General features: G+C 37.9%; 2 protein-coding genes across 3 annotated transcripts in view; one reads left to right on the forward strand and one right to left on the reverse strand.

Moving 5' to 3' along the window:
- Positions 1 to 21414, reverse strand: part of plxdc1 (plexin domain containing 1) — a 935956-nt gene that overhangs the window by 583480 nt on the left and 331062 nt on the right. The window contains exon 5 of one of the 2 annotated variants that reach the window (XM_084135568.1): positions 6677 to 6799. The exons of the other annotated variant lie outside the window; for it this stretch is intronic. Within the exon in view, the coding sequence (XP_083991694.1) occupies positions 6677 to 6799 (123 nt within the window). The remainder of the gene's footprint in view (positions 1 to 6676; positions 6800 to 21414) is intronic. 2 annotated transcript variants of the gene reach the window in all.
- LOC311096259 (uncharacterized protein) lies at positions 14987 to 19561 on the forward strand (the record flags this gene model as incomplete). The annotated part of the gene is made up of 5 exons (XM_084135326.1): positions 14987 to 15116; positions 16133 to 16226; positions 16347 to 16434; positions 17378 to 17548; positions 19250 to 19561. The coding sequence occupies exons 1-5, from the start codon at positions 15083 to 15085 to the stop codon at positions 19559 to 19561; spliced, it is 699 nt and encodes a 232-aa protein (XP_083991452.1). The 5' UTR covers positions 14987 to 15082.

Consider the following 21414-nt stretch of genomic DNA (forward strand, 5'->3'; position numbering starts at 1 on the left):
TTTTGTTTAACGAAATGTCAATCTTTGTCTTTATAACAGAAGATACAATACAATACAAAAATCTTCAAGATGTATAACGGATTGTCACCTTATATAAACAGTCCTTTTTAATGGAATAATACACCCTTATAATAAAGAAAAAGCTTCAGTGATAAAGAATATGAACGCAATGCATTTAATTATACGTTAAGCGTTTTCCTTCCATAGAAACCCTTTATTATAAAGAAAATAGGTGGCTCTTAACGTGTCTTTCTATGGGAGGATGGCATTGCGGTGCACAGCAAATATTCAATGCATTCAATGCAAATATTCAATGGTATTCAATGAAAAAAAAAAATGAAAAATACAAGTAGCCAATAAAATAAACAAATTATTGTGGCATTAATTAGCCCATAAACAATATTTATTTTAAAGCCTAAACGAATTTGTTTAAAGAAAAACACCAGTGTTGGGCGTTTATCTGTATAGGCTAAGTGTTTCAGCCGCCCTTTTCAAACTGGCGCAATAAAATTCAACAGAATTTGATTAGTTAAACATGAAGAGGATTATGCGTCTGGCATGGCCGCTCGCTCTAACGTTAACCTAGATAAATGTTTGCTATTATGAAGCGCATATCCAAGTGTTTGTGCGGAGTGTGGAGCGCGCACTATGACATGGATGGAGGCGCCGGTGCCATCACTCGCATTTTCCTATCAACAGTGGAAACAACTTAAAATACTCCATCATTTCTGGTCATACAGAAAATAATAATACATTAGTCGCAACTACTTTTATTTGTGTAAACTCACAACAACAAGAAAACGGTGTGCTTTTGAAAAATAAAAGAAAACAAACAGGGCGCACTTTCATGATCTCTGTGAATTGGAGCGCGCCTCAAAAATGAACTGAAAAACAGTGTATAGACAAGCCTCACAGACATGAGAAATATAACTATAAAGTTTATTAAAAAAAAAATGTCCACCAACGAAAAAAAATCCAATCGAAAGCAAATACGGTACCATCTGATTATGTAATCCTGTCCGTATGAAAGGCGTATCTAGGCTACATTACAGCGGAGATGGAGATATGCAGGCAGCCTACACTGATTTAGAAAAGACTAGTTCATTAATAAACAATTAAAATGCTTCGTTATTTTTTTCAGATACATTTATTATATCATTAGCCTACTTTTGCCGGCGCTTTGCGGCAAGTTTTATGCATGCGCTTGAGCGCGGAATATAGGCTATAGCCTACATGCACCCAGGATTGAATATAAACGTGCGATTAGTCCTTCTAGTCTAGAAAAATCCTTTAGTCTATGGCAACTCTAATCAATAGCCTACATTTAATATTTGACATTATTTCATTAGTAATTAGTATCCAGCTCTTCACATTTAATTAGTTGAGTTAGCATAATTAATGAACTAATAAAATAATAAAATAAAATTTAAATTAAGATACCGGTACTAACCATATACTTATATATGCTTATTCCACCACACAAAGGACTGTTTATAAGGTGACAATCCGTTATACATGTGAAGATTGTAGGCTGTATCTTGAAGATTTTTGTATTGTATTGTATCTTCTGTTATAAAGATGAAGATTGACATTTCGTTAATTAAACAAAATAAGAACACAATGTTGTAAAATTTTCTGTTAGATGTGTTTTGACTACTTTTTGGTTAATTATATCTCTAGGTAATGAATGAAGATATAGCCTATTAACAAAAATAAATCTTATATATATTATATATAAAAAAATTTATAGGCCTATTTAAAATATATTTTCAAAAAAGGGCCTCATTGATTAATTTTGCATGATTGGGGGCTGCTACTATTTTCTTAAGCTTTTTGAACGTGTAATAAAGGCGCGATAGGCTGTACATTTTATGTGGATAAAGGCATATTTTGTACATGACTACACATGTCCTTATAAGTGCAAAAAAAGATGTCGTTTTGACGACATAACATCTCGTTATTACGAGAAAAATATGTCGTTTTAACGACATAAGATCTTGTGAAAAATATGTCGTTTTAACGACATAAGATCTCGTTATTACGAGAAAAGATGTCGTTAAAACGACATAAGATGTCGTTATTACGAGAAAAGATGTCGTTAAAACGACATACGATCTCGTTATTACGACATAATTGAGGGGAAAAAAATAATATGTATGTGGCAGCAATGCATCACCGTATTAACCAGTTTACACACGCCTGCAAAAATTTACATTTGATTACATTTTGAAGAACAGACGGAAGAAGATCCGTCAATGTGCATTTGATCGTTGTTTGTGTTCAGATATTCAGTAGCAGTTATTAGTACGAGCACATGTGAAGAGTTTTAACTATATATCCGAAGTAACTAGTAACTAGCTACTTGAGTAGTTTTTTCATTGGATACTTTTTTACTCTTACTCAAGTAACTATTAAGATTATTACTTTTACTTTGAGTAAATATTTCTATAAGTACTTGTACTTTTACTTTTTACTTCTACAGGTTTTGGATACTCTACCCACCTGGTTTTCGTCTGTGAAAAAATGTCGTTGACGAAAATTATTCTAAATTAACACGAGGGAGAAAATATTTAAAAAGACGTCTTGGAACCCTCAACTAGAAGGAGTCACGCAATATCTGGTGCATCACAACTTCTTGCAACCCTTTATTTTTTGTCCTCTGGTTCTTTTCATCCCTAATTACCAATGTTGTGGCTAAATACCCAGGGTCCGTTCACGATGCGTAAATTTTTTGGAATAGCACACTTTTGTGAAATGAAGGATGGAGAGTATGGTGATGGCTGGCTATTAGGTAAGTCCAACATGTTTTTGCTATTCTTCTTCTTACAGCACATTTGGCGTTAATGTTTAATTAAGCTAGATCTGCTTATTTTTCAAGCCTATTAGAAGAAAATAAACAAAACCCTAGGTATTTATTTGAAACAGTGGCTAAATTAATGAAAAATGTATTTTTATAGTAACCATAATACTGAGACAGCTCTCATTAGAATCACAAATGTAATGCTTTTACATTTATATATCGCTTTTCTAGGTACTCAAATCCACCAATGTGTAGCATCCACCTGGATGATGTGACGGCAACCATATTGCGCCAGAACGCCCACCACACACCAGCTTATTGGTGGAGAGGAGACAGAGTGATATAGCCAATCAGTATATATATATATATATATATATATATATATATATATGGGGATGATTAGGGGGCCATGATGGACAGAGGCCAATGGGCAAATTTGGCCAGGATGATGGGGTTAAACCCCTACTCTTTTTCCGAAGGACATCCTGGGATTTTTACTGACCACAGAGAGTTAGGACCTTGGTTTAACGTCTCATCTAAAGGACGGTGCTCTTTAACAGTATAGTGTCCCCATCACTTTACTGGGGCGTTAGGACCCACACAGACCACAGGGTGAGCACCCCCTGCTGGCCTCACTAACACCTCTCCAGCAGCAACCTAGTTTCCCAGGAGGTCTCCCATCCAGGTACTGACCAGGCTCAACCCTGCTTGGCTTCAATGGGCAACCAGTCTTGGGCTACAGGGTGATATGGCTGCTGGCTAAATGATTTGCTCTTATCATCCGATCGTGGTTGTATCTCTCTATTAGTTTTACTCGATCTTAGTGATGTCTTATCGATCAAAAGTTCAGTATGGCATACCACAAGGCTCAGTGCTAGGACCTTTGCTGTTCACTCTGTACATGCCACCCTTAGGAGATATCATTAGGAAGCAAGGCATTACTTTTCATGATGATGATACTCAGCTCCATTATTTCTTAATGCCCTGACGAAACTTACCAATTCACAAAATTAACAGAATGCATAGCTGATAAAAAAAACTGGATGACTAGTAATTTCCTACTATTTAATAAAAACTCCCTCACGTAATAACCTAGAATACTGTCTAACACTTGATGGCTGCTCTGTCAAGTCTTCGTCGTCGGTTAGGAACCTGGGTGTGATCTTTGATACCAATCTTTCATTTGAAAGTCACATGTCTAGTATATGTAAAACCGCATTTTTCCATCTTAAAAAATATATCTAAACTACGTCATATGCTCTCAATGACAAATGCGGGACAATTAGTTCATGACATCAAGGCTAGATTATTGTAATGCTATTGTGGGTGGTTGCCCTGCACTCTTAATAAACAAACTACAGCTGCTAGAGTTCTTACCAGAACCAGGAAGTATGACCATATCAGCCCGGTTCTGTCAACACTGCATTGGCTCCCTATTAAACATCGTATATATTTTAAAATATTGCTGATTACTTACAAAGCACTAAATGGTTTAGCTCCCCAGTACTTGAGCGAGCTCTTAACGCATTATAGTCCTTCACGTCTATTGCAATCTCAAAATTCCGGCCAGTTGATAATACCTAGAATATCAAAATCAACTGCTGGTGTAGATCCTTTTCCCATTTAGCACCAAAACTTCCTAACATTGTACGGGAAGCAGACACATTCTGTCAGTTAAATTCTAGACTAAAAACACATCTCTTTGACCTAGCATACACATAACACATTATAGACTTCTATAATTAAATGTTAGGCTGCATAGTTTAGGTCAGTCGGAACCGGGAACACTTCCCATAAATCCTGATGTACTTGTTACATCGTAAGAAGGATGGCGTCTCCGCTAATATTCTCTCTGTTTATCCCGAGGTTTACCGCAGTCCGCTGGATCCAGGCTGTATCCAGATCTGATGAAGGACCTGTGCGTGGTCACGACAAAAACGCAGTCCTGAAGTGTCAACTAGTCACTCCCCTGTGAAGGCCTCCTTCCCTTTCCTTTACCTCTGTACAGATAAAACGTTGTCGGGATAATTCCAGTTCACGTGGCTACACGGAAGCGATAAATAATTCTTTATTATAAATTTTTAAGGCCAGACAAGTGTTTTGTTGAGGGTTGGTTTGTAAAGAAGGACTACACGTCTGCACACATATGTATTCAAACGCTCATACCTATAGACTAAATAAATACATGATGTGCACCGTCTGCATTTTCACGGGTTTGTGTTTTTGAGGTTTGCGAAGAGATATATAATTTTTTCAAAAATTTTCAAGGCTTGCACCTTGGAATCTGTTTCAGGGTTTGCGTTCTCGAGCCACCAGGCATGTGCGGATGAACGGGCCAGAGCGCGTTGAGTGTTTTCTGTTAGAACGGTGCCGTGTTAGCGGCCCCTAAGTTAATAACTAATGATCTTTGCAACGGAAGTCAATCAATCAATCAAAACTAACTTTAGATGGACAATAACTTTATTCTAGAGCTGCTGTAAAGCCAAAACAATCTCTGTTACTGTAATTTCCTATTTTCAGTGTAAAGCTGCTTTGAAACAATCTATACTGTTAAAAGTGCTATATAAATGAAGGTGACTTGACTTGACTGACTTGTTAACAGGAAAATAATGCAACAAAGTTTGTTTTGCTGTACAACAGATCTAGAAGAATATAGTGTTGTAGTCCAGCTTAAGTATTGTCAAGATTCATCTTTGTTTTTGTTCCTACTTTCCCCTGTGTGAAGTTCATTTTACTTGGTTGTCGTTTCTGAGTATGCCCTTGTTTGTCAACATAGTTTCTGATTAGTTAATTGATTAGTGTGTCTAGATTAGTGCCTCATTTTTTTTATACTCAGTTTAGTTCAGTTCTTTGGTGTTGCCTATTGAATGGTTGGTGTGTATTGCTCCTGTGGTTTTTCCTGGGTCTTCCTGTGGCAGAGATTTTTTTATTTTATTGTGTTGAGTAAAAGAGGGACTGCTGCATTTTTATCCAAGTATTATGATTTCCTCTCTTCTGTCATTGACCCGTGACATTTATATATCCTAATGATATTGAAAATATATGTAAAGTAAACAGACATGATTAATTATATTGCTGTTAATTTAAAATGAAGACCATTTTATTTGTTATATCCATCAATCCATTCATCCATTCTTCAAACTGATCTGGAGTTGATCTCAACATCTCGGGCCACAGACAGAAGTATATTAAATTATTAAAATAATTTTTGCAGGCTAAAATAAGTGATATCCTTTGGAAGTCAGTTGTGTCTTTTGACAACAGTCCAGCATGTATTGCTAACTTGCTTCATCAAATCCAAACTATCATTACCATTTATTCTTGGTTATGATTGCCACAAACTATATTATTGGTTAATATTGTACATTTTAATCATTTTGAATAATATCGCAATTATTAACTGATCACAAAGTTACGTTGTGGCAACTAATACAGTAATTTCACTTTTACAGTTGTGACAACACGACTTGTTACGTTGCCATGATGAAAGTTTGGTCATCAGGTGACTTTACAGTTACGTAACAGTCACATATTATACACATGTTAGCTGGGTAGACATGACAACCACTTACTCCTTTGTTAGCATCTAACTAAATTCATTGCCTTAATATTCATTTTACTCAATGTATATTTTTCCAACATATTTAAAGTTATAAAAAGTGCCTCAAACTTTTATTTTTCTTTATTTAAGGGATTGTGGGTAATATTAACAAAATGATTCACAAAAATAAAAAAATAAAAAATAAAAAATGTTGTTATTATTTCTCATATTCAAGTCATTCTGAATCTATATGACTGATCTATATGAATAACACTTTGATTTGAGATGCACTAAACCTAATCTCACATATATTCCTTCCATTAAACTGAACTCACCATTGTCCAGATACCGTACAGTGGAGTTTTTAGAAAAACTCGGGTCGAAGTTTGCCATGAGTGGAGCAATATACTGCGTCGCTGTCAGCATGCGGTGTGTTATCTCTCCAGTGAAAATAAACCCTATAAAAATATAAAGAGTTCAGGCATAAGATACAAAATTTCAAGAAAGAAAAATAAAATATATTTTGTTTTAGATGTTACACAAAAAGGTATATTAATTTGGATAAATATTTTGTGCATTAAAAGATCCCTTTATTGCATTTAGGATGGAACATAACCCTTTCAGTTGAATATTAATATGACAAAAGTTATTGAAATTAATTCAAGCAGAATGGTGCTATGCGAAAACAGGAATATTTACACTGCAAAAAATCATCCCATCAGAAAAATGATTTTTATTTTCATTAATTCACCACTGGCAAAATGGGCTTTCAATAATCTTGGCTGCCTGTGCAATAGAAAGGTGAAAGAAATGTTTAAATCTATGCTACCTGACTAGGGAAAACAGAGTGGAAGATATCTTCCCTTTTGCCAAATAGGTAGGAAAACTTCAACATCCATAATGCAATGGGCATGTTGCCATCTAAGGCCGTTCCCAGTTTGCTCCTATTGGATAGGCAAATTTCACCTTAGGAAATACTTCTTAGCAAAACTTGTCAAAGGCTGCATCTGAAATCACATACTACAGTATGTGACAAAAGAATTATGTTCGAATTCACAATACTCATAGAAGAGTAGGCAAAAAGTACCTAGATGACCTACTACTTCCAGCGATATTCTGAAGTATGCATACAATGGACATGGGAGAGGATTTGTGAAGCAACACAACTGACACTGGTAGGTCACATGATGATGACAGCATGGCGAATGTAGTATGTCTGGATTACATTCATACTGCACACATAGAGACATAGAGCAACCACTGTCTCAGTGGTGTTGACTTGTATTGTTTCCAGATGTAAGAATTCATAGTCACAATGATGTCGACTTGTATTGTTAACAGATTCAAGAATTCAAAGAGTAAACATTGAGCGCAAATTAGTTATTTTTGGTTTCCAGTGAAGGATCCATAGCTTTGAAGCCAATTGTTAAAAGGAGCAAAGAATAGTATATTTAAATAACACTGTTAGGGAAAATCTGAAAAAAAAACAAAAACAAAAAAACACCGTGTTCAAACTGGATGATTATGAACTAGGGATGTGACGATTCAAATTACTCACGGTTTAGTTTTTGTCACAGTTTTAGGGGCACGGTTTCAGTGCGGTTTGGTATGTGCAATGTTCAGGGAAAAAAGGACTAATGTCAAATAAAAATAAAGAAAATTAAAATAAATAATCAAACTACAAGCAACAGCACAAATAAATACAATATAGCAAATATACAAATAAAATAAACAGTGCTTTTCAGGTTATTTAGGTATCTAACAGTAGTTTTCAGGTACAGAAATTTTAGTAATCAAATGCATAACTGTATAAATTAAAAAACAAAAAAAATATATATATATTTTTAATTTTTTTTAATTAAAAACATATTATATTATGTTTTTATAGAATATTATTATATTTATAAGAATATTAGCCAGCTGTCACTTCAAGACAATGCACAAATCCAAAATACTGATACAAATGCGATGTCTTTCTCGACTGTTTAAATTAACTCAAGACATAACCTACTTTGTTTGCTAGGATGCTCGCCAAGACGGGCATGTTGACATTTTTTGTGTGAATTTGTCTGTTCAAGCGCAAGACTTGAAAGAGATCTCAATATTGCACACTGTCTGGATTTCTGTGTGCACGCTTCAGATGAGTGCACACACAAATCTTCTCACAGCAAATGTGCAAGTTCCCTTTTGCGTATTTTTGCGCTTAAATGTTTAAACTAGCAAGGCTTAAATTAGTTTAGTTTAAACATATAGTAATGTGTGCTGTTTAGGTCTCAGCTGCACTTGCGCGCTATCAACACCTGGGTGATGACGATGTAAAAGGCTGGTCACATTAGAGCATACGGCACTCATATTGAGTTTACAAAGAGTGAATGTTTTGTCTACTTTTTTTTTTTTTTATCATCGCTGTTGTAACATATTGGGAAGCCAGAATGCGTATCCATTGACAGAAACATACATTAACCGGACTCTGTCTGTTTTACGCATTGTTATTTTTAACAAACCATATTATGCTATCATCCAGACAGTGTTTACTTGTCTGACTGTTCTCTGGCTCCATTCTGAAGAATTAATTACTGAAATAGCCACCTGGCTTTGAAAAGTCTAGATGTCATTACTTGAGCCCTCCTCATAGAGACTGGGGTCCAAGATGGCCACCACCTCAACGGAGGTGCCGAAAAGTTCAGAAGGCAACACTGGTGCAACGAGAAGAAGAGCTTTTTCTTTCTCCCCGATGTCAGCCAAGTTCAACCACAGATGCCTCTCCGTGGCCACCTTTGCCGCCATTGAATGTCCAACCCCTGGCGGCTGTTTGTTTGGTGGCCCGGAGAGCTAATCTGTGGTGCGGCGCAGCTCGTCCACTGCGTCAGGGGAAAGACCCTGACCTTGGTCCAAATCTTTCAGCAGATCAGCCTGGTATGCTTGCAACACAGCCATTGTTTGCCCTGCCATTTAAGCATGATGTTATCTTATGTGGCTTAGAAGGCAGGGCCGGAGCACTCAGTGTCGGTGCCTCTCCAGTTGCGAGATAGTTTGCGAACATCTCGTCAATTGGGGGCATCGACACATACCTGTGTTCGCGCATCCTCTCAGCATCAGCGTAGTTCGCTCACTGATGGCGATGGATGCGCGCTGAATACGGGTTCTTCTATGCCTTTTCGATCACATTGTGTAGATCGGGCTGGAATGGAAGGCTCAAGGGAGCTGGAGCGTTATGGCCAGAAAGAAACCGTTTGTCAAGTCTGCCACAAGCGGTCTCTTCCCTCACGCGCTCCCATGGCAGCTGAAGCCTGAAGTGCGTTCCATAACACTCAACAACTCATATGCCGGGCAGGGGGGTTGTGAGGGTTTTGGTTGTACATCATCTTCACCCTCATCAGCCATCTCCTGCTCTCTTGGGCTGGGTGCCAGCAGAGTACAGAGTACAAAAATTATCACACAGTCAACATATCTGTCTTGATGAGTATCCTATCAGACAGTCTGTTATGCCTTAAGTGAACTTATACTGTACGGTCGAGAAAGACAATGCATGTGTAACAGAATCAGTGCACTGAATCTGTGCATTATGCCTTAAAGGGACAGTACCCTAATATTCCTGCTGTCTGTGTTTTTAATGTTAATCAAACCACAAAAGACAAGGAATCACTTGAATAGCTTTTGTAACTTTAATAAGGATTAATCTTTAATTTATAGTCAAATATGCAATGTTATTTTACATTTGATTACTTTATTCATTTTCTAGTTAATTTTTCTTTTTTTAGTACTTTGCTCTATTGTATTTATTTGTGCTGTTGCTTGTAGTTAGATTATTTGTTCTTATTTACTTTCTTTTTATCTGACAGTAGTCCTTTTTTTCCGTTAACATAGCACGTACCGAACCATATCGAAACCTTGAACCTAAAACCGTGATACAAACCGAACCGTGAGCTATTTGAACCGTTGCACCCCAAATATATTCTAGTGTTGCTAACTTGACATTTTGCGCATACCTTTGCGCATACCAATAGACTGAACTCGTAATACGCATGTGCACGCCATCAGCGTTCTCACAGGTTTCACGTTTAAAGTCTGTGTAGAGTTTCCTGTTAAAATGGTGTTGTGTTAGCGGCCCCTAAGTTAATAACTAATGATCGTTGCGACCGAAGTGAATCAATCAAATTTACTTTAGCTGGAAAATAACTTTATTCAAGAACGGCTATAAAGCCAAAACAATCTCTGTTACTTTAACTATCCTTGTATCTCTGTAAAGCCGCTTTGGAACAATCTACATTGTTAAAAGCGCTATATAAATGAAGATGACTTGACTTGACTTGACATTTCAGCCATTCATCATTAAACTAAAATGCAGTCAACCAAACATAAAAGTTACTCTGCTCAAATAAAATGGTCTGCTGTAAAATCATCGTGCTCAATGCCCAACCAAGCACATTTTTGCGCGTGTGAAGGATGCTGTTTTGGAACACAAGTGAAGTACAAATCCTTGTTTACATAATGAATAACTTGCAACCAAATGTTAAGTGGCAAATATAGAAACATATTTGGATATAAGCCGAATGAGAGAGGTGAGCCCAGTGCCGTACAGTTTCACTTTTAAATAAATTCATTCTGGCTTGATGTTTGTATGTTTTTTATAGTGATTTTTTATTTGTTGTTGATTGAGGGGAAAATAGCCAAGGCTATAGTGTTTATAATGTTTGAAGTAGTTTCATTTTATTTACCAGAATTTAACCCTTAGGGGTCGACAAACGCACCAGTGCGTTTTGTTTGATTTTCTTCACATAGGAGCACAACAGACTTAAATTACTCCGTCATTTATGGTCATACAGGATGTAAGATGTAATAATAATAATCTGTAAGATGTCTTCTATTGTATGTGTCCATATTGTGCTTTTGTAAAATAAAGAAAATAAACAAGGTGTGGGTCCATGTTCATTCGTTTTTTGATTTAATATTGAAAGTAGAAAAACGAGAAAACAGTTCCTTTTTCGTTTTTTTTTTTTTTTTTTTTTAAAGTATTCCGCTTTTGATTTTTCGTTCTCAGGTTAAAAAAAAAACATAAACAGCTTGAATATTCGATTTCTACACGTAGGCGGGAATGAAACGCCCCTTTCCTCTGATTTTCATTGTTTCGATGATTCATCATCAGTTCCGCACAGCAGAATAAATGTCCTCCACTGCTGTAGTTGTACGGATTCTTAATGCGTTTATTGCAACTACTACATTTCATATTTTTCTTATCAAACAACCAGACTTATGGCTCGACACGACCCATACCAGGGAAGAGCCTAGACAAGGCTTTCTTCTGTGTAGATATAAATTCACGTTTTGCATCAGCTGGGTATGGCAGGGTAAATGACGGCTGTCAGTGTCTATATGGTCGCCCTTGCACAGTAAGTTTAAAAAAAGTAATAATATGAATAATAAACTAGATTAAAAAGTTCGTCGAGACAAACTTTAAGTTGGCTTGAGAAAGCCGGACCAGAAAGTTTGAAGAAGTTTAAAATAGTTTGGAGTTTAAAGTAGTTTGAAATTTAAATTAGTTTAAAGTTTAAATTAGTTTAAAGTTTAAATTAGTTTGAAGTTTAAATTAGCTTAAGGTTTTAATTAGTTTAAAGTTTAATGTAGTTTAAAGTTTAAATTAGTTTGAAGTTTAAATTAGCTTAAAGTTTAATTTAGTTTAAAGTAGTTTAAAGTTAAAAAGTTGTTGGGGGTTTTCTAGTGAGTTGCTAAGGTGTTCTGGGTGGTTGCTAGGCGGTTGCTAGGGTGTTCTGGGTGGTTGCTATGCTGTTGCTAGGCGGTTGCTAGGTTGTTCTGGGTGGTTGCTATGCTGTTGCTAGGCGGTTGCTAGGGTGTTTTGGTGGTTGCTATGGTGTTGCTAGGCGGTTGCTAGGGTGTTCTGGGTGGTTGCTATGGTGTTTCTAGGGGGTTGCTAGGGTGTTCTGGGTGGTTGCTATGGTGTTGCTAGGCAGTTGCTAGGGTATTCTGGGTGGTTGCTATGGTGTTGCTAGGCGGTTGCTAGGGTATTCTGGGTGGTTGCTTTGGTGTTGCTAGGTGGTTGCTAAGGTATTCTAGGTGGTTGCTAGGCGGTTGCTAAGGTATTCAGGGCGGTTGATATGGTGTTACTAGGTGGTTGGTAGTTGTCACAGATGGTTACTATGGAGTTTTTATAGAGTTCTTAGAATGATTTAACACTTAACTAATCGCTATTAGCATGTAGCTATTCACTGCTAGCATGTGTAGCATGTTGGAAGTGCTGTTTGCTAGCATGAGTCAAAAGAGCCAAACCTCATCTCTATACGATGTTCTGATACAGAGATATAGGTCTTGCAAAACGGTTGCTAGGGTACTCAAGTTTGGTTGCTATGGAGTTGCTTGGGAGCTTTAAACGTAAGAAGTTTAAAGTGGTTTGAAGTTTAAAGTAGTTTACAGTAGTTTGAAGTTTATGACAGATAGATAGATAAATAAGTTAGATAGATACACACACACACGCACACACACACACACACACACACACACACACACACACTAACTCGCTCACACACTCACTCAGACACACACGCACACTCAAGAGTTTATGAGTTTAGAGTTTATAAGTGTATAAATTGATGAGTTTATAAGTGTATGAGTTTTTGAGTATTGAGTTTATAAGTTTAAATGAGTTTAGAGTTTATACGTTTAAATGAGTTTAAGAGTTCAGAGTTGATTAATTTATGAGTTTAAGAGTTCATAAGTCTATGAATTCATGAGTTTATAAGTTAATTAGTTGATAAGTGTATGAGTTTAGAGTTCATTAGTTTAAATGAGTCTCAATGGCTCATATAGTATATAGAACGGCAGTTTGGTTTAGTCTTCAAGGTGTTTAGATTTAAATTTTCGACATACACACACACAAGCACGCACGCACAGACTCTCACTCTCTCTCACACACACACACTATCTCTCTCTCACACACACTCACTAACTCACTCACACACACACACACAGACAAGCTCATTAACACACACACACACACACACACGTTTTGAGTTTAGAGTTCATTAGTTTAAATGAGTCTCAATGGCTCATATAGTATATAGAACGGCAGTTTGGTTTAGTCTTCAAGGTGTTTAGATTTAAATTTTCGACATACACACACACACAAGCACGCATGCACAGACTCTCACTATCTCTCTCACACACTCACTCACTAACTCACTCACACACACACACACACACACAGACAAGCTCATTAACACACACACACACACACACACACACACACACACACACACACTCTCTCTCACACACACACACACTCACACACACACATACACTCACATGCACACACTCACACTAACTCGCTCTCACACATACACAGACACGCTCACACACAGACACACACACACACACACACTCTCTCTCTCTCTCTCTCACACACACACACACACACACACACACACTCTCTCACACACACACACACACACACACACTCACTCACATACACTCACTCACACACAGACACACACACTCTCACTAACTCACACACACACACCCTCACTAACTCTCACACACACACAGACATGCTCACTGTCTCACACACACACACTAACTCGCTCTCACACATACACAGACACGCTCACACACATAGACACACACACTGTCTCACACACACACACGCACACACCCTCGCTAACTCTCTCTCTCACACACACACACACACACACTCACGCACATACACTCACTCACGGACATACACTCACACACGCACACACACACACACACACACACACACACACTCACGGACATACACTCACACATGCACACACACACACTCACGCACATACACTCACTCACAGACTTAGGCCCTGTCCCAATACCTCCCCTTACCCTAGATTTCTGCCCTAACCCTTGTTTTTGCGCGTTCTCGTGTAGGGGTAGGGTGTCCCAATACTCTAAAGAGCAAGGGGGAGTGCTATTCTCCCCTTAAAATCAACCCTCAAAACATAGTGCGGTTCGATGCATAGACAGTAAAAGAAATGGACACAGCGACCCCATTGGAACTCAATTGAGACAAGTGAAGCACATTTTCAGCGATTTCTTAGCACTTCCTTTCCTGACGCGCAGACTCAAACCGAGCAAAGCGTTACACGGACCACGTGAGCAACCCGTCTGTCTTCTAGTAGCTGTGCCAAGAGAAATCTGAATCATTCCCTTCCGAATCTTGCAGAGACGGAGAGTGTGAGTAGGAGCTGTCCATAAGCTTTGAGCAGGAGAAACTTTTGCTAGGTATTCTGATTAATTATATTGTCATTTTGCCTCCACGTCCCCCCGATTGCCTGCGAGCTTCTCCTCCCGTCTATACGGTAATCTCTCTAGTGTACGACAGAGAGTCGCGTGGTTATGACGCAATCGTTAGCCTACTTTTACAAAAACTGCTTCTACGGGTCCATAACATAAGCTACAAGGTAATGGAGCATTTTATACATTGTCGTGTATCTTTAGAAATAAATAATGGACAAATGGAGTCTTTAAACGCCTCAGATGTAAAGTTATTCGCTGTCAAAGTGACGCCAAAATGAATGGGAGTCAATGGGATGCTAACGCAAGTGAAGTTCTGCTACAAGATGTCGGCACCCGGCCGACTTCAACTTCCGGTAGACTTCCTTCCCGCCTGGTTCGATGCAGGCTTAAAACGAAGTGGAAGATGAAATTACCCAGGATACCTTGCGGCCTCAGCAAGCCGGTAAATTTTTTTACACAAGATGGCGGACACCGCTGGAAAGGAACAATTGAATTGTAAGTATATTTTCGCAAATAAGCATGTTTAAATTTCTAAATATGTTGGAATATGTTAGTTTGATGAACATCCAATGGACTGTTAAGTTTTGAACACTAATATTAGAAAATATTTCGCGAAGCTATCTATCTGACGATGTTCACGATATCTGCCGAGTGCTTCGAGAGAGTCTGCCCATCAAATATACATCTGATTTGGGTAGTTCATCTAATTTTATTTTCGATTTTGGCTTCCAAGGATTATAAAAAGAAGATGTGAGGTAAAACTATTAAAAAATAGCTGCGTTCGTCTAGTGCTTCATCTTTTTCTTCACAGCGCGCTGTCACTTCTCCCTAACGTTAAACCCAAACAGCTCTGAGCACAATCAGTGATTGTTGTAAAATGCAGTGTCTGCTGATTCTAAATTGCGGGAGGTGTTTGATTGTAAAAAGAGCTAAGCACAATTATCCGCGCAAGAGATGTACGTTGAGGGCGGCGGCGCGTTCGGAAACGGACTGCAACTAGACAAGCAAACTATTCTTTGGGTTTCATGTGCGCGTCTAAACGATCAAATACAGACAAAAATATGGCTAAATGACAGGTTTGGAGATTCACTTTAACACAGTGTATGTCTTAAATGGGAGTTAGTTGTGGAATAGTTGGGAGAAAATGTGTATTATTAGATCTGCATTCGGTCTTAAAGTGGCAGCGTCTAATAAACCTGCTAATGATTACACCTTTAATGTGAATAAAACAACTAGCCTAAAGGCGAAAAGAAAATTACTCCCAGCTCTTGAATGAATAACTTTAGCTTTAATAAGCATTAATCTATCTATAATAAACTATGCTGTGTTATTTTACATTTGCTTACTTTATTAGATTTCTAGCATATTTTTATGGATGCTTATATCCTGATCATAACTGGGATAGTTATGTGCATGTATTCACACTCATCAGATTGTATTGACCAAAAATCTGTTTAGTTCTCTCCTGTTAACTTGCAATTTACTTAGCGGCAACTGGTCTCTTATTTCAGGGACTGTCGAGCAGACCTTTGGCCTCATCAGGTTCTGGACTGAGAATGAGGAGAAGTTTACCAAAAAAAAATTTGCCTCCAAACTGTTATGGGAGTGAGTGACCAGATTGTACAATTCAATAACTGATAACAATATCAATGTCTGATAATGTTCTAGCCCCCAGGCAGCTACAATGCATTTTGACAGCTATTCTCATATTTGTATGTTTTTTAGGAAAGCAGTGAAAGACCTGGGCCTGGAAGGAAGGATTACAGGAGAGAAGGCAGGCAAGAAGTGGGAGAATCTAAAGAAGCGTTACAAGGTAATTCTTTGGATCGAGATCTGTTGCATGTCTTCATCACCTACATCTTACATCCTTTACACTAGGGCTGAACGATTTTGGAAAATAATCTAATTTCAATTATTTTTACCAATATTGCGATTGCGATTTAATATGCGGTTATTTTTTAAGCTCTTTATCTTTTCTATTATTCAACAAAGACAAGCAATAAATCTTGTAAAATATGGATGAGAATCTTTAGGCACCTCATGAGCCGATCAACTTTTTTTCTTATTAATTAATCTTATTAATAAAACTTAAAATATTTATTTAGTTACATATGTAGTTATAAGTAGGCTACTTTTGAAAAATAATTACACATTAAAAAAATAAATTAATACAATAACATGTTAAGAATTTTAAATAGGCTATATAAACGAATAGCTTCAAAACATAAAAGCTATCAATAACAAAGAGGGGAAAAAAACATTACAAGCAATAAACAAAGACTGCTTTCAGTATTTAAGAGTAGGCTGTCTAAACGTTTTTGCATTCAAGAACTGTAAGTGATTATTCTTTCTCAGTTTAGACACGAAAAGCTGCATTCACACTAATGCACAGGTCTCTTTTGAAATATAAAATGTGGTTTGTCCTGTCTGTTTAATAACTTAAGATATAACTGACTGTTTACATTTTCGTGCCATAAAAGCATTTTGAGATTCAAGTACATTTAACCGCGTAGACGGAGTTGCTCACAGCCGCATGTGAGAGCGCTCTGCACAAAGTGCGTGTGAGTATTTGAAATTGAAAGCCTTTTGTTGATGGTTTTCATATTTTTATTTTTAATATACAGGCCAACTGCATTCCAAAAGACATATGCCTTTATAGAGCATTTGTAAGGAAAATACCGGCTTGGCCACCCTTTTGGCCACCCCTCTCACAACTGCTGTTTCTGTTTCTCTTTTTCTTTTCTTTTTTATTGTAGGACCTGAAAACACCAAAGACAGGCTCAGGAACAGAAAGTGGAGAAAAAACGGTATCCAACTGGCGATACTTCGAGGCGATGCATGCCGTTTTGGGGGGAAGGCCAGCTATAGATCCTCCTGTGATTGTGGCCTCTTTCAAGCCGGCAGAGGACCCCACATTATTGCTAATGGTAAGTTGATACTAGTAGGAACTAGGGCTGGGTATTGACACAAATTTCACAATTCGATTCGATTTCGATTCACAAGCTTGCAATTCGATTCGATTTTGTTTACGATTCGATTCGATTCAATATTGATTATTTTGTATATCAGGTACAATACATTGCAAATTTTCTCAAGGAAAACAAATCTCTTTCTATTATTGTAAACTATGGGAGTCAGTTGTAGCCTATAGGCTTCATTAGCCTACTATAATATTGAAGGTAAAAATTAACTGATTTGTATACAAACACTTAAAATACACTTATTTATTATTCACGCCACAGCGCCAAAACGGTAATTATGTTTTTGAATTTCATAAGAAACTAGACGCAATTTGAAATCTGAAACTTTGTTTCATATCAATAATAACAAAGCACAAAGATTATTGCGATTTATTGGATGGGATGCACGCAACAATGTTCCATTCATTCATCAACTGAAAACAGGATGACTAATCGATTCTTGGGATTAGAGCCAATTGGTAGGGGTGTGCGATATGACGATTTTTGATCGTGGACAATTAAAATGTCTCCACGATCTGCTTTTGAAGAAATATCGTAGTATCGCGCATTCTATCAGTTGCTATTCTGGCGCCCATCATTCTGAACAACGCGACGTATATTCACATAAAATGTTAACACAGCGGAAAGGGACACTGCAGTTCACAAAAGTTCATAATTTGCATGTGCTTTGATGCCTTGTCAGTTAAACATTTAATTCGCGTGCTGATGCACTGTTCTAACATGTGTTTCTCAGCGCGTACATCATGTGAAGCTCATATGCACTAAAAGCCTGTCTACCAGCGCCTGGATACTGGACTAAGTTATCTTTCGAGTCTTATTGTGCTAATACTGTCAAATACACACAAGGTTTACATAAACAAATTCGGTGATGTCTAAAGTGAAAGCAAACTTGAGAAAATTGAGAGAAAATCTGCTTGTCAAATGCGTGTATATTAGACACGTTGCGCGCAGCTCTTAAAGAGACAGTAGTAATAGTAAACACGTTGCAGACTGTCGTTCAGCCGCAGCATTAACGAGTCACATAATGGATTTAGATCGCTAAATAGTAGGTTTAAGAAGGCAGGCAGCAACTGATAATTGAAAATGGTTTGATGTAGCTTGATGGAAAGAATTTAAAAAGTGCAGGTAAAGGGATAAGCAAGCTGACATTGCAATTATAAGGTAGTTTACAAGGCAATGTAGGGACTAATTATATTTTGATGTTCCTCTGTTCTGTTGTGACAATAAAAGAAACAAGTTTCTTTTTAAAATGCAATATCATATCATATTATTTTAGTTAAAACTCATAAATAACTACAAATAACTAATGTTAGGGAAATCTGTTAATGTTTTGTTGCGCATTTCTGAAAAAAAAAAAAAAAAAAAATATATATATATATATATATATATATATCAGCCGATATATCGGAATATCGGATTTTAAAACCAACAAATATTTTTATCGGTATCGGCCTTCAAAATCCTTTATCGGTCGGGCTCTACTTGGGATTTAAGAATCGATATCGTTTCGTAAAAATGAGAATCGATTAAAATCGAGAAATCTATATTTTTTACCCAGCCCTAGTAGGAACTATCACATTTTCAAAAATAGCCTATGGTGCAATACTTGCAATACTTGTACCCCCCATTTCCCCCCCCCCCCCCCAGGCCATTGTCGCACCTGAACACGAACCCCTTGAGGAAGACATCTCTGAGCCCGTATCTACTCTTCATCCCACCACCCCAGTTCGTCCCACTACACCAACCACCACTTGTCCCACAACTCCAGCTACTACTCGTCCACCCACCACTCCAGCTACTCCGAGCTCCTCTAAGAGGAAGAGAGGAAATAATCTCATTCTGGATTTTCTTCAAGCAGAATCTGTTAAGGAGCAGGAAAGGCACAAAGAAACGGAGGCCCAAACTGAGAGGTTTTTAACCCTCTTTGAAAAACTTGTGGACAAAATGCCCCAACAATAGTTATGTTGTGTTTGTGGACAAAATGCCCCAACAATAGTTATGTTGCGTTTGTGGACAAAATGCACCAACAATAGTTATTATGTTGTGTTTGTGGACAAAATGCCCCAACAATAGTTATTATGTTGTGTTTGTGGACAAAATGCCCCAACAATAGTTATGCTGTGTTAAGATGTCATTAAAATGTTCAATATTTTTTTGCATGTCTAGATCATTATAAAAGAAACCATCACCAACATGTTTTCAAAATATAATTAAGTTTAATAGAACTAAAGTTAAAATGAACCATATGTACACACACAGTGGTTCCCAAACCTGTCCTGGCATACCCCCAACACTGCACGTTTTCTTTGTCTCCCTCATCAAACACACCTGATTCAACTCATCAGCTCATTATCACATGGGTTAATGAGCTGATGAGTTGAATCAGGTGTGTTTGATGAGGGAGACAAAGAAAACGTGCAGTGTTGGGGGTCCTTCAGGACAGGTTTGGGAACCACTGCACTAGAACAACCCAAAAGAACATGGGCATGTAAAAAAAAACACTCAGAGAGTTGAACTATTTACAATTTTCATCAGAATTGTCTAATGAGGGGCTTGTGCGCTGATCAAGGCAGCAAGTCTGTCCCTTGTGGCATTCCCTGGTGTCTCATGTGCCTCAGGAGCTTCTTGTAGGGGAGGTTCTGGGTCCAGGATGTCCACTGCCACATCATTGTCAGGTTCCAGGACATCTCCATTGTCAATACAAACATTGTGCAGGAAAGCACAGGATGCGATGACCTGGGGTGCAAACGTAGGACTGACCTCCAGGGCCCTGAAAAGTGTGGACCTCCAACGAGTCTTCATGATTCCAAAGGCCCTCTCTACAATCGAACGTGCCCTTGATTGGTGGTAATTGAATTTCCTTTGCACTGGGCCATTCACAGGTTCCCTGTATGGAGTGATGAGGCAGATTGGTGTCTCCAAACAAGGATATTCGCCATCTCCCAGGATAAAGTATCCATTGGGTGGATAATTTCTGGCCAGATAAAAAGAACTGTTTTTCAAAATGCGTGTGTCGTGTACGGAACCAGGATAGCCTACAAAAATATCCAGGAACTTTCCAGCAGAGTCACAGATGGCTTGCATGTTTATGGAGTAAAACCCTTTGTGATTTAAATAGTCCAGGCGATGAACTGATGGGGGCTTAATTCTTATGTGACAGCCATCAATAGCACCTACGGCTTTGTTGAGGACGGGCGTTCCAGAACACTGGGCAAATCCATCAGCCACAGTGTCCAGGTCTGCAGGCTTCGGAAAGACGATGGCTCTATGTAGATTGTCCCAAATGAACTGTGCCACCTTGTGAATAATTCTGTGAACAGTGGATTTGGGCACACTGAAAACTCGCGACACCACACAATAGGAAAGTCCATGGGCAAGCCAATAGACATATATCAGGACTTCCAATTCATTGCCCCATCCATGGTCCTGCTCTCTCTGCATCAGGCGCTGCAGGGCATGCATGGCCTGCCTATTTAACCTGAAGTCATGTTTTATCTCTAACTCCACATCAAACCACAGGCGTAGGATGGGCACAAGGGTATTCAAACTGCAGTATGTCACTGGACGGTCACTCTGGAAAACAATGAACAACAAGTAGCCTAATAAAAACATGTTTTGCATTACACATTCCACAGTCAGTGTAGATTGGTGACATTTACAACAATAACATTTTTAGCATTTAGTCTTTTATTTGTAATAAACACTTTAAGTGGGCTATTTAAAAAGTGTTATTTATGTTAAATTACGTTTTTTTTTAAACATACACGCAGAGTGTTAACTTATGTAATATTGTGTTCATAGAAAAAAATCGT

Source organism: Abramis brama (genome assembly GCF_963993115.1).
Source record: "Abramis brama genome assembly, chromosome: 14".
In the NCBI taxonomy this organism is placed as follows: domain Eukaryota; kingdom Metazoa; phylum Chordata; class Actinopteri; order Cypriniformes; family Leuciscidae; genus Abramis; species Abramis brama.